We start from the raw sequence: 13,357 nt of genomic DNA on the forward strand, positions 1-13,357 counted from the left end.
AGAAATTCCGACCGTGTGTATGCTCCATCTGACTTTTGCTGGCAGAACTCCAGCCAGCAAAAGATTGAGAGCAGGTTCTCTATTTTTCGGTCAGAAAAAGTTCCTATCCGAAAATGTGTTCGTCTGTATGTAATTCGGACGCGCAAAAAATCATGCATGCTCAAAAACAATTTGACGCATGCTCGGAAGCATTGAACTTTGTTTTTCTCGGCTCGTCGTAGTGTTGTACGTTACCGCGTTCTTGACGGTCGAAAGTTCAAAGAACTTTTGTGTGACTGCGTGTAGGCACATACACTTATGTGTTTCATTTAAAGCCCCAAATCTACCCATTTTCATCATAGCATTGTGTGCTTTGGTAGAAAAAAAAATGTGAATCTGCCCTAAATTTGTGTCCTCAATTTAAAAAAAAATCATTAAGAGGTGTTAAAGGAGAAGTCCAGCCTGAGCTCGTTTGGCTGGGCTTCTCCTATTGGTCACAAGAGTATAATTCGTTTTGCACTCCTGTGACCCGTTTTCAGCAGAGAGCGGTCTGAAGTCCCCTCTCCACTGACGTCACAGAAATCAGTCCAGGCACCACGTCATCCCGACTTCGGAAATCTGGATCCACCAGGTGCCTGGACTGATGCCTGTGTCAGCCTCTCAGCTAGCCGCTGAGAACCTGAGACAGCAGCTTCCCGCCTCTCCACAGCTCAGCACTCCAATGAGCGTGGAGGAGCAGAGCAGGAGAGATGCTGATTGATGGTCAGCAGCTCTCTGCTCGGGGAGCTATGGGAACCGAGGTGATGTTCGATCGCTCGGTTCTCAGTGTAGAGGCACCGAGGAAAAGGAGAAACTTGCTTTGATATACGAGTGCTTTGGATTACAAGCATGTTTCTGGAACAAATTATGTTCGCATTCCAAGGTTTTACTGTATTAAATTGCAGGTTACCAATCCTTACATGTGATAGCTACATTTGTTTTCATTTTTAGGCTTTATTTTATTTACACCTGGTGATCTGGCCAGTAGGTCTGTTGTTTTTCAACAGACCAAGATGTCCTGCGGTTACAAGGATGACTCAAATCACTTACCACAGATTTTTGTAAAAACCTTCATCACAAAAGGAAACAACTGTTATGCCACTTATGCACATTCTGAGAACAAAATCCATGTTTTATTTCCGACAGATGTTGGCTCAAACTTGTCTTGCATACACACGGTCACACAAATGTCGGAGCCGAGAAAAATGAAGTTCATTAGCCAGTGCGGCTCTACTGCTAGATTCCGAGCATGTGTGGAATTTTGTGCGTCGGATTTGTGTACGCACAATCGGAATTTATGACAACTAATTTTGTTGTCGGAAAATTTGAGATCCAACTCTTAAATTTTTGTTGTCGGAAATTCCGACAGCAAAAGTCCGATGGAGCCTACACACGGTTGGAATTTCTGACAACAAGCTCACATCCAACCATCCATTTGTTGTTGGAAATTCCGACCATGTGTACGAGGCAGTACTGTGACTGCTTCTAAAGTATTAGCTGGAGTTGGGCTTCAATTTGTTAGTATATTTAAATTAAAGAATCCTAATGCAGCCACCACATCTTAGGATTTGTAAGCTGCAACATGTTTAGTTTTTGGGTTTAATACTGCTTTAAGGGGAATCATTATGCTATTATTATTTTAAAGCTGAACTCCAGGCAAACAGCTAAATACACCAAAAAAAATACTGTATGTATGTATATATGTATATATATATATATATATATATATATATATATATACAGTATCTCAAAAAAGTGAGTACACCCCTCACATTTCTGTGAATATTTTATTCTATCTTTTCATGTGACAACACTGAAGAAATGACACTTTGCTACAATGTAAAGTAGTGAGTGTACAGCTTGTATAACAGTGTAAATTTGTTGTCCCCTAAAATAACTCAGGTGTGAATGAGGAGCAGGTGTGTTAAATTTGGTGTTATTGCTCTCACTCTCTCATACTGTATATTTAAATTTTATAGTACATCTAAGCCTCCCCCCCCCAAGACTGACAATGCTGCTGTCCAAAGTTCCCCATTGAAAACGTCACGTATGACGAAACGCGTATGGAGGGGCATGCTGTGACGTCACCACGTGTTAGGAGAGGAGGACGGGCTCTCGTTTTGGCCGGCCGGCTTGTTTTTTATATGCGAATATTCCTGGTTTTATGTAAGTGCATTTCTATTATAATTAAAAGAGCATTGAAGTTTTTTACACTATGGGAGGCTTCTTTTCTTTCTATATTATGAACGTGCATTTTGGGTACTAAGGAAAATGCGGAGCGGCATGTGATTCTTCAATATATGGATCGTTCGTTCCTGAATGACAAAGTGTTTGGTGAAGGCGAGGAACTGCCAGTGGCTTGGGATCATAAACGCTCCTTGTGCTTTTACTGTCTGGTAAGCGCACTTATTTGTCGGTGGCTGGACGCAGTAGTGATAAGGAAGTGTGGAATCACTGTGGTGCGATCGCTTTCCTTTCTTGAATAACATAAACTCTCCATGGACTTTTTTCTTATAGTTTTGGTTTATTGATTTGTTTTTTGTTATTTGGCGCTGCTCCTTTTTCTAATTTTTCTCATACTGGTCACTGGAAGTTCAACATGGCACTTCATGCCAAAGAACTCTGAGGATCTGGAAAAAAATAATTGTTGCTCTACATAAAGAAGGCCTAGGCTACAAGAAGATTGCCAAGACCCTGAAACTGAGATGCAGCACGATGGCCAAGACCATACATCGTTTTAACAGGACAGGTTCCACTCAGAACAGGCCTCGCCATGGTCAACCAAAGAGGTTGAGTGCACGTGCTTCAATGCTTGTCTTAGGGAAATGGACGCATGAGTGCTGCCAGCATTGCTGCAGAAGTTGAAGGGGTGGAGGGGTCAGCCTGTCTGTGCTCAGACCATACTCTGCACACTGCATGGCCTGGCATTTGATTTGCCAGGTTGCCGTAAGGGCCGTGCATTGGCGTGCTCTCTGAGCTGAAAGAGTGCAGCCGAGCAGGTCTAACACTATGGAAGCCCCAGATTTCTGCAAGAGCCCTGCATTGGCGTGCACCAGGCTTCCGTTAGGACTGCTCATGCGGCGCCCATTATCAGTCCCACCACCCTGCCCAGGCGGTGCATGCGGAATGCAGGGACCGTCAGGGGAGAACTCTGTTGGCCCATTGCTTTTCATGAGCAGTGTGTTCTTTTTGGGTGGCTGGGCCTATATTAAGGTAGGGGCCTGGAGCTGCAGCTTCAATAGCCTCTACGTTAATCCAGCCCTGGTTAAGGCATTGCTGGAAAATAATGGTGGCCACTCAAAATATTGACACTTTTGGGCCCAATTTGGACATTTTCACTTAGGGGTGTACTTTTGTTGCCAGACCTTAACCACTTGCATACTGGACACCTAAACCCCCCTCCTGCCCAGACCAATGTTCAGCTTTTAGCACTCTTTTGTCACACTTTGAACAACAATTGCGCAGTCATACAACACTGTACCCAAATTAAATTTTTATCATTTTTTCCCCACAAATAGAGCTTTCTTTTGATGGTATTTGATCACCTCTGCGTTTTTAACTTTGTTAAAAAAATTAAAAAAAGACCGATTTTTGTTAAAAAAAAATATTTGTTAATACATTTTGTTAATAAATTTTACAAACAGGTAATTTTTCTTATTCATTGATGGATGGCAGTGATGGACAGTGATGGGTGACAGTGATGGGCACTGATCGGCACTGGAAGGTGACACTGATAGGCAGCACTGCTAGGTGGCACTGATGAGGCATTGATTGGCACCACTGGTAGGCATTGATAGGTGGCACTTGTGGGCACTGATAGGTGGCACTGATGTACTGTGGGCACTGATTCGTGGCACTGATTGCTGGCATTGGCAGGCAGTACTGGTGGGCACAAAGGTTCTTCCTCTTCGAGAGCGATGTCCCTGCAAACAGAAGCTGGCGATCTGCTTTTTTTCTTCTCACGCTGTCAACGTGAGAAGAAAAAAAAACGATTACCAAGCCTCTGTTTACATCACGTCATCAGCTGTCATTGGATGACAGATGATCACGTGGTAAGGCACCAGGAGAGTTGAGTTATTTTGAGGGGACAGCAAATTTATACAAGCTGTACACTCACTACTTTACATTGTAGAAAAGTGTCATTTCTCCAGTGTTGTCACATGAAAAGATAGAATAAAATATTTACAAAGATGTGAGGGGTGCACTCACTTTTGTGAGACACTGTATAATATAAAACATTGTGTGTGTGTATGTGTGTGTTTTTGTTGAACTGGAAATCATTGATCTAGGTTTTGGCATTTACCATGTGTTACCCTGGGGGTCAATTTTTCCAAAGGCACTGTATGATCCATCATCACGTTTGTATATCAACTGTCGCTGATATCCTAAACAAAATACACACATAATGTATAATGTCTATTCATAAAGTTTTATTATAAATGTATTTAATCTGTAACACTAGTAATAAAACAAGCATTAGGTATGTAAGCATCAAGCGTTCCCAAATACCACCATCTTATAGATTCCAAATAATTTACCACACTGTAGGCCAGCTAATAACACACTTTAGTTTATGTTAAGAATGCTGTAAAGTAGAAGTGTCTGTATAGCAAACAAACATAAGGCAAGATATATTTTATTTAATGCACACTATAAAAATTACTTTATCCACCATGCCAAGGTTTATAAATAACCATTTTGCATAGAAAATAAGTTCTCAACACAATGGTGTGTTACCAAATTGTTTTAGATGGTATTATTCCTTCCATTAAAGGCTGCATCAAGAATAAATGTATTATAACATAGTGCAGTAGTCTCCCGAGAGCCCAAGAGCCGGATGCCCTTTACTTGCCTTTATCCGCCCCTTGGGTCACTATTCTTCCCACTATTATGAGACACTATTCTGCCAACTACAGTGCATATTCCCACTGCACGCGTTCCTGGAATGGGCTCTTTAAAGTGGAGTTCCAGACAAAAATGTAACTCCTTTAGAAACCAAAATCACACCCTACTCCCCTTGTTTTTGGAAAAAAAATTCTTGTATTTTCTTTGGGACTTCCGCCCCACAGGGCCGCAGCACCGAACGTCACTTCTGCATTTTTTTGGCCCGCCTCCCCTGTCACCTTCTGGGACCTGTCTGTGTCCCAGTAGAAGACGGGACCATTCATAAAGCGCAGCGCGACTTGCACATGCACAGTAGGAAGTAGGCTGTGAAGCCGCAAGGCTTCACTTCCTGTTTCCCTTAGTAAGGATATCGATGCCTGCACCCGGAGCCGATGGACGGGTTGCCTTAGGGTGCTGACATCATGGGCTGCCTGAACAGGTAAGTGTCCTTATATTAAAAGTCAGCAGCTACAGTATTTGTAGCTTCTGACTTTTCATTTTTTTTCACCCAGGCAGGAACTCCGGTTTAAGGTACTGGGTGCTGTAGCGACTGTCACCTGGATACTGGAACCTGTGCGATAAGTAGACATGTGCATTCGTTTTCGTCCGAATGCATTTTCGTCCGAATTTCAGCTATTTTCGTTTTTGTTTTGACAAACAATAACGAAAGCACAGAATCCGAAAAACGAAAAATCCCACATAAATAAATGCTTTATTTTCATTTTCATTGTTACAACAGTTCGATATAGAATAGGAGATTCAACATGACTCTGACAACAATCTGTGTCTATAGAACCTGTGGTCGAATGTGCCTAACCTTACCTCTATTAGTCCAAGATTATATAGAGAAAATATTCGACAGAGAGAAAAGATTTGACAGAGAGAAAAGATTCTGCAAGTTACTGTCCTAAAAAGTGTTTGGGGACCCGGGTCCTGCCCCAGGGGACATGTATCAATGCAAAAAAAAGTATTAAAAACTTCCCTTTTTTTCAGGAGCAGTGATTTTAATAATGATTAAAGTGAAACAATAAAAGTGTAATATTCCTTTAAATTTCGTAGGGGGGTTGTCTATAGTATGCCTGTGAAGGGGCGCATGTTTGTGGTGCTTAGAACTGTCCCTGCACAAAGTGTCATTTATGCAGGAAAAAAAGTCCTATAAAATCACTTGCAGCTATTATGAATTGTCGGCTCCGTAATACAGAGAACACTCATTGAAAGTCATTCAGACCTTCAGGTCTGGTATGGATATTAAGGGGAACCCCGCGTCAAATAAAAAAAAATTGCAGTGGGTGTCCCCCTAAAAATCCATACCAGACCCTTTATCCGAGCACGCAACCTGGGAGGCCACAGGAAAAGAGGGGGGGACGAGAGAGCGGCCCCCCTCCCTCCTGAACCGTAGCAGGCCACATGCCCTCAACATTGGGAGGATGCTTTGGGGGTCTGTGTTTTGTTCTGGCCGGTGGTTGTGAGGGTCTGCGGGCGGGGGGCTTTTCAGAATCTGGAAGCCCCCTTTAACAAGGGGACCCCCAGAACCCCCTGTTTGAAATGGTAAGGGGGTACAAAAGTACCCCTACCATTTCACAAAGAAAGTGTAAAAAATTGTTAATAGGACAAACACACTTTTGAAAAATTCCTTTATTAAAAAAAAAAAAAAAAAAAAAAAGATTCCAGCGGTGGTAATCCACTCTTGCTATCCAGCGACGGACGATCATCTCTCCGGGGTCCAGCGATGGCTCATCTGAATCAGCGCAGCGAATCCATCCTTCTTCTGTCTCCATGGAGGAGACACTGCAGGGATTCCAGCGGCCTGACGTTTGTTATATGCGGAGGGCGGGGTCACCAGTCACCTGACCCCGCCCCCCTCTGACGCAAGGGGAAACCGGGGGGTTCCCCGTGACATATGGGTGACCAAGCACCCCTCTAATGTAACACAGGCAGGTTTCCGTTACATCAGATTTGTGATTTTAAAGGACTTTTTTTCCTGCATAAATGACACTTTGTGCAGGGACAGTTCTAAGCACCAGAAACATGAGCCCCTTCACAGGCATACTATAGACACCCCCCTACGAAATTTAAAGGAATATTACACTTTTATTGTTTCACTTTAATCATTATTAAAATCACTGCTCCCGAAAAAAACTGCAGTTTTTAAAACTTTTTTTTGCATTGATACATGTCTCCTGGGGCAGGACCCGGGTCCCCAAACACTTTTTAGGACAGTAACTTGCAAATTAGCCTTTAAAATTAGCACTTTAGATTTTGAACGTTGGAGTCCCATAGACTTTAATAGGGTTCTAAAGTCACACGAAGTATGCTATATACTAGCTCCGTCGAATCTTCTTTATACATTCGACAGACATCATAAGCCTTCAAAGACAGATTCGACCGTAATTCATGTGGATTTTCAGACGAATGCAATTTTTGAACGAAAAATTAAATAAATAAAAACGAATTTTGGGAGTAACTAAATAAATAAATTTTTCGGACGAAAACGAAATTCCGAAACGAAATATTTTACTCTGCACATGTCTAGCGAAAAGTAGATAACCAGCGCACCAACGAGCATCAATTTCGTCCGAACTGTTTTTATTCAAATAAGATCACATTATAAAATAGTATAGTGCAATGTTTCCGAGTCACGAGGGACCCCTTCATCAGCCATGTGACATCAACAATGGGGGTCTCTTTTCCCAATGACATCAACAATGGGGCACTATACCTCCCAATGATGCCAAGGATGGAGCACTATTCCTCGCAATGATGCCAACAATGGGGCACTATTCCTCCCACTAATACCAAATGTGGTGATATTTACTTCCACTGATGCCAGGAAAATTCCCACTTCTGTTGGCCCCAGTGCAGCCCCCCTAAAGCCTAAAGGACAATAAACCGCCCCTTTGTTTAGAAAGTTTGGAGATCCCTACTATAGTGTATTACTAGACAAAAACATGCTACTTTAATTTGTAATATTCCTCTTGACCAGGCACTTATATGTCGCTAAAATGTTCCCATTGGTATGCATTCTGTATGGTGATTGAGGGTTGGGGTTTGGAGATGAAAAATCTGAAAATTACACTTCAGTACAGATTAAACCACTTTAACCACATCTACTTCATGGTCTAATTACCTGCCAAGCATTGCAAATGTTCACACTGTTCACACTCATATTTTAAACTTATATTGGAAAAAATAGGACATTTTTGCTATTTTTTATAAATAAGTCACCGTACTACAAATAAAGTCTCACCGCTCTCCAGGAACTTGATGGCTTTGCTCTTGATCTCATCAGTCAGCTGATGAGTCTTTTCCAAATACTGCAGAATAAAGATGTTGGGGGCAAAGAGGACCATGTTCTGCTCTCCACACCCATGTGGCATGGCCAAAAGACGGTCCAGGTTCTGCAATGCTGTGCCCATTATATCTCCTGTAAGGATAAAGTATAGGCAAGAAGTTCAATAAACGTTAGGAAAACAAAAAACAAGTTCTGCACCATCTTGATGACTAGGCTAAAGAGTTGATCTATGGAATGGAATTGTGATGATCAGTTAAAAAAAGTATTGAAATAGATTTAGCCTGTCAGAAGTCTCAGCCTAAAGCCTAGCACACACAATAAAATTATCGGACGAATGATCATCCGTTTTTTTTTTGTTTTTTTGCATGCTAGTCTCTATATCAAAAACAAAGAGGTTACAAAAGTACAAAAATTGTCATACAAAAGAATAAAAATTCGGAAGTGATGTAGTCTATTCGTATTGTATTTTCGGACGAAAACTGTGCTGATTAAATGAAAATTGTAGGATCCGGTATCGTATGAGAAACATTTTTTGTGTTTGTCCCTTTAGAAAATTTCAGAAGAAAGCTGTGTACTAACGATCGTACGATTACTTCGAAAGTGATATTTTTTTGTACCATATTCTGATTGTGTGTACTAGGCTTAAGGTGCAATACTTCTAAATTGCTACATTTGTTGGTGATAAGTAAAGCTCTTTATCTCACCCAGCACAGTCACATAAGCTCTTTCAGAGTCCTTCAGAATGTTCTTAGGAATCTTTAGAGAGATTTCCTCGGTCTTAGTGTTTTCTGCAATATTGACATAAGAGATAAATCGACCACAAAAATCACATGCACATACTTAATGCAAATGTAAAAAAATCAGACCATTTAAATGATTACAACAAAAAAAATAAATGAAATTCCTGCCAGTACTTTTTTTTTCTACCTTTGTCTACAGTGGTGATGGGATAGAACCTGTGTCATGTAACTTTACATGATAGTAGAATAGGGATGAGCCAAACACCCCCCCCCCCCCCCCCCCGGTTCGGTTTGCAGCAGAACAGGCGAACAGGCAAAAAAATTTGTTTGAACACACGAACACCGTTAAAGCCTATGGGACACGAACACGAAAAATCAAAAGTGCTAATTTTAAAGGCTTATATGCATGGTATTGTCTTAACCACTTCAGTCCCGGGAAGCTTTAACTGACAATTGCGCGGTCGTGCGACGTGGCTCCCAAACAAAATTTATGTCCTTTTTTTTACCACAAATAGAGCTTTCTTTTGGTGATATTTGATCACCCCTGCGGTTTTTATTTTTTGCGCTATAAACAAAAAAAGAGTGTCAATTTTGAAAAAACGCATTATTTTTATTTTTTACCTTTTGCTATAATAAATATCCCCCAAAAATATATAAAAATATATAAAAAAACGATTTTTTCCTCAATTTAGGCCGATACGTATTCTTCTACATATTTTTGGTAAAAAAACAGCAATAAGCGATTACTGATTGATTTGCGCAAAAGTTATAGCATTTGCAAAATTGGGAATCGTTTATGGCATTTTTATTATAATTATTTTTTTTCTAAATGGCGGCGATCAGCAATTTTTATTGTGACTGCGACATGGCAGACACATCGGACATTTTTGACATATTTTTGGGACCATTGTCATTTATACAGCAATCAGTGTTATACAAATGCACTGATTCCTGTGTAAATGACACTGACAGTGAAGGGGTTAACCACTAGGTGGCAGTGTAGAGGTTAAGTGTGTCCTAGGGGCGTGTTGCTAACTGTGGGGGGCATGGCTGTGTTTTACAGATCACTGATCTCTACTCCAATCACAGGGAGCAGAGATCAGTGTCACTAGGCAGAACAGGGAGATGCTTGTTTACTTTAGCATCTCCCCATTCTTCCTCTCCGTGAGGTGATCGCGGGTGTCCCCCCGGGCGATCGAGTCCACGGGACTCGCGACCGGACTCACAGAGCTTCCCGCGAGCATGCGAGCGCCCCCACCACCTCTTAAGGGGCAATGTACAGGTACGGGATTCTGCTTGTGCATGCCTTTCTGCCGACGTATATCGGAGTGAGGCGGTTGGGAAGTGGTTGGGAAGTGGTTAAAAAGTGATTGGGGACTTGGGTCCTGCCCCAGGGGACATGCATCAATGCAAAAAATGTATAGTCTATAGTATGCCTGTAAAGTGGCGCATGTTTCCCGTGTTTAGAACAGTCCGAGAGCAAAATTGCATTTCTAAAGGAAAAAAGTAATTTAAAAGTACTCGTGGCTATAATGAATTGTTGGTCTGACAATACACATACAAGTACATTGATAAAAACAGCATGGGATTCCCACACAGGGGAACCTCGAACCAAAATTAAAATTCCATACCAGGCCCTTCAGGTCTGGTATGGATATTAAGGGGAATCCTGCGCCAAAATTCCATACCAGACCCTTATCCGAGCACGCAAACAGGCAAGCCACAGGAAAAGAGGGGGGGTGGGAGAGCTACCCCAAAGCACCCTCCTCATGTTGAGGGTATGTGGCCTGGTACGGTTCAGTGGGGGGGGGTGCTCTCTTGTCCTCCCTCTTTTCCTGCGGCCTGTCAGGTTGCTTGCTCGGATAAGGGTCTGGTATGGATTTTGGGGGGGGGGGGGGCATGCATTTTTTTTTTCATTTTGGTTCGCGGTTCCCCTGTGGGGGAATCCCATGCCGTTTTTATCAATGAGCTTTTATGTGTATTGCTGGGACCAACAATTCATTATAACCGCAAGTACTTTTAAATTTTTTTTTTTCCCTTTAGAAATGTAATTTTGCTCTTGGACTATTCTAAACACGGGAAACATGCGCCACTTTACAGGCATACTATAGACACACCCCAGGTATGAAATTTAAAGGAATATTTCACTTTTATTTTTTCACTGTTCCCGAAAAAATGGCCCTTTTTAAAACTTTTTTTTTGCATTGATACATGTCCCCTGGGACAGGATCCGGGTCCCCAAACACTTTTTATGACAATTCCATGCATATAAGCCTTTAAAATTAGCACTTTTGATTTCTCCCATAGATTTTTAAAGGGTGTTCCGCAGCTTTTGATTTTTGCCGCAAACACTCCAAATTGTTCGCTTTTCGCCAAACAGGCAAACACCAATGTTCGAGTCGAACTTACGTTTGATTAAAACATCGGTCTCATCCCTAGACTAAGTCCAGGTGACATTTAATCTATCTTGTAAGCCAGTGGTTCTCAACCTCAATCCTCAAGTACCCCCAACAGGACGTGTTTTGGGAACGTACCTTAGATAAAACTGAAATTGATTTGAAGCAGCTGTGCAAAGTAAAGGAAAACTTGAAACCATGGCCCGTTGGGGGTACTTGAGGACTGATTTTGAAAAACACTGTTGTGAGCAACTTAAGCCTCACCCCTTGACCTTTATTCTCCATAATGGTGTCCTCACCTTCTCCCTCCTTGAAGCAAAGCTGAGAGCTGTGTGATTTCTCCACCAGGACTCCTCCGGGCTGTCAGAAGAAATAAGTCAGACAAAGATGTCACAATGTTAGAACACACGACTAATAGAAGACATGCTGCTACTGAACCGATACAGAATACAAATACAGATGGTTTTGCACTGTAACTTCTATTAATGTTAGGATGCTATTCGGATACTAAAGGTACAAGAAATGTCAGTTTTCACATTCTAAATTGGAAGATGAATCTAGCAGGCTATCCTGTTTTTTCGAAATTCCTTGTACACATCATCTGAATTTTCATATTTATGAATTTTCGGATTTTCGTATTTGCGAATTTCCGAATACGAAAATCCGAAAATAACAATGAAAATCCAAAAATTCAAAAGAATGAAAATCCAAAGATAAGAACAAAAATCCCAAAAACTATTACTAACTATTAAATCATAGGTATTTCTTTTCAAATTTTGCTGTTAGTGAACGTAAAGAATACAAACTCATCTGAAGTTACGAATTATCCAAAATAACGAATGCTGCATCTAAACAAATGGAACGCAATGAATTAATGTTAATACATAACAATAATAATAAAAACGTATTAATATTATTATTTATTATTATTAATTCATTACTTTTCATTAATTTAGATGCGGCATTCACTATTTCGGATAAATCGTAACTTCAGATAAATTTGTATTCGTTACGTTGATAAACAGACAAATCTGAAAGGAAATTACAATACCTTTATGTTGGAATCAAACAGGAATTAATATTATACATCTACACAGCTGTTTGTACAGCCGAACTCAGCCATATTGATGCCAGGCAGTCTCACATGTTTAAAAGCAAGGAATGTGACACAATTTGAATAGCAGAATGAGTTCTATTCAGCCCACCTGGAATGTACTGAACTTCAAAGACAATATGGTGCCGACTTGTCTGAAAGAACAAAGGACAGCTGGTGGGGCGTCCGAGATCGAGCCACAAGATGGCAATCCAGTCGGAGCAGTTGCAATTCATGGGCAAACACTGCCCCCCAGAGGCCAAGTATGGCAGTACTGTTAGCCTGGGGGAGGAAACGCCCCAGAGACGCTGATTGGTCTACGGGAAAAGTAGGATGGGCTATGGGGTGTGGTATGGCTGAGGTATGTTTAACAAAAAGGGTTGCAACCATGCGTTCGGCCTCCTCTCACTTCCATCATGAGGCGTAGCTGCGAAGGTCGGATAAGTATGGCTTATATTGTACTTTGATTGTATGCTATGTATTATTGTAACTTCTATTGATACCTTATGCACGCTGTATTATTTCCTTGGGAAATAAATGAGATTCGATTGATCTTAGACCGTGTATTGATTTCATAGCCAAGGGTGGTATTATTGTGATATTAACAATAACATGTGCTTGGCATAATAGATTGATAGCTAAACTATAGGGACTAGACAAAGGAATACATAACTGATAATAATAATAATAGACTGAATTGATCGGTTACTTCACTTTAATTTAATAGTTAGTTATTATTTTGGATTTTCGAACTTTCAGATTTTCAAATTTCAGAATATGTGAATTTTTGCATTTAGGAATTTACAAATTTACAAATTTTTTAATTTACAAATACCGCATCTAAACGAATGGAACATAACAAATTAAAATGTTTCTGAAGTTAGGAATTTATTTGAAATAATTTGTTTCGATCATAACCAATGACCCGAGAAAC

The 13,357-nt window shown here is 40.9% G+C and overlaps 1 protein-coding gene across 2 annotated transcripts in view; it reads right to left on the minus strand.

Moving 5' to 3' along the window:
* Positions 1 to 13,357, minus strand: part of LOC143930916 (alpha-2-macroglobulin-like) — a 299,885-nt gene that overhangs the window by 51,840 nt on the left and 234,688 nt on the right. For both annotated transcript variants that reach the window (XM_077455603.1, XM_077455602.1), the window contains exons 22-25: positions 11,630 to 11,690; positions 8,899 to 8,982; positions 8,150 to 8,326; positions 4,322 to 4,403 (exon numbers count right to left, since the gene is read on the minus strand). In XM_077455603.1, coding sequence (XP_077311729.1) covers positions 4,322 to 4,403; positions 8,150 to 8,326; positions 8,899 to 8,982; positions 11,630 to 11,690 — 404 coding nt within the window. The remainder of the gene's footprint in view (positions 1 to 4,321; positions 4,404 to 8,149; positions 8,327 to 8,898; positions 8,983 to 11,629; positions 11,691 to 13,357) is intronic.

This window comes from Lithobates pipiens, unplaced genomic scaffold, assembly GCF_037356315.1.
Source record: "Lithobates pipiens isolate NorthernLeopardFrog02 unplaced genomic scaffold, aLitPip1_a1.2 Scaffold_25, whole genome shotgun sequence".
Lineage (NCBI taxonomy): Eukaryota > Metazoa > Chordata > Amphibia > Anura > Ranidae > Lithobates > Lithobates pipiens.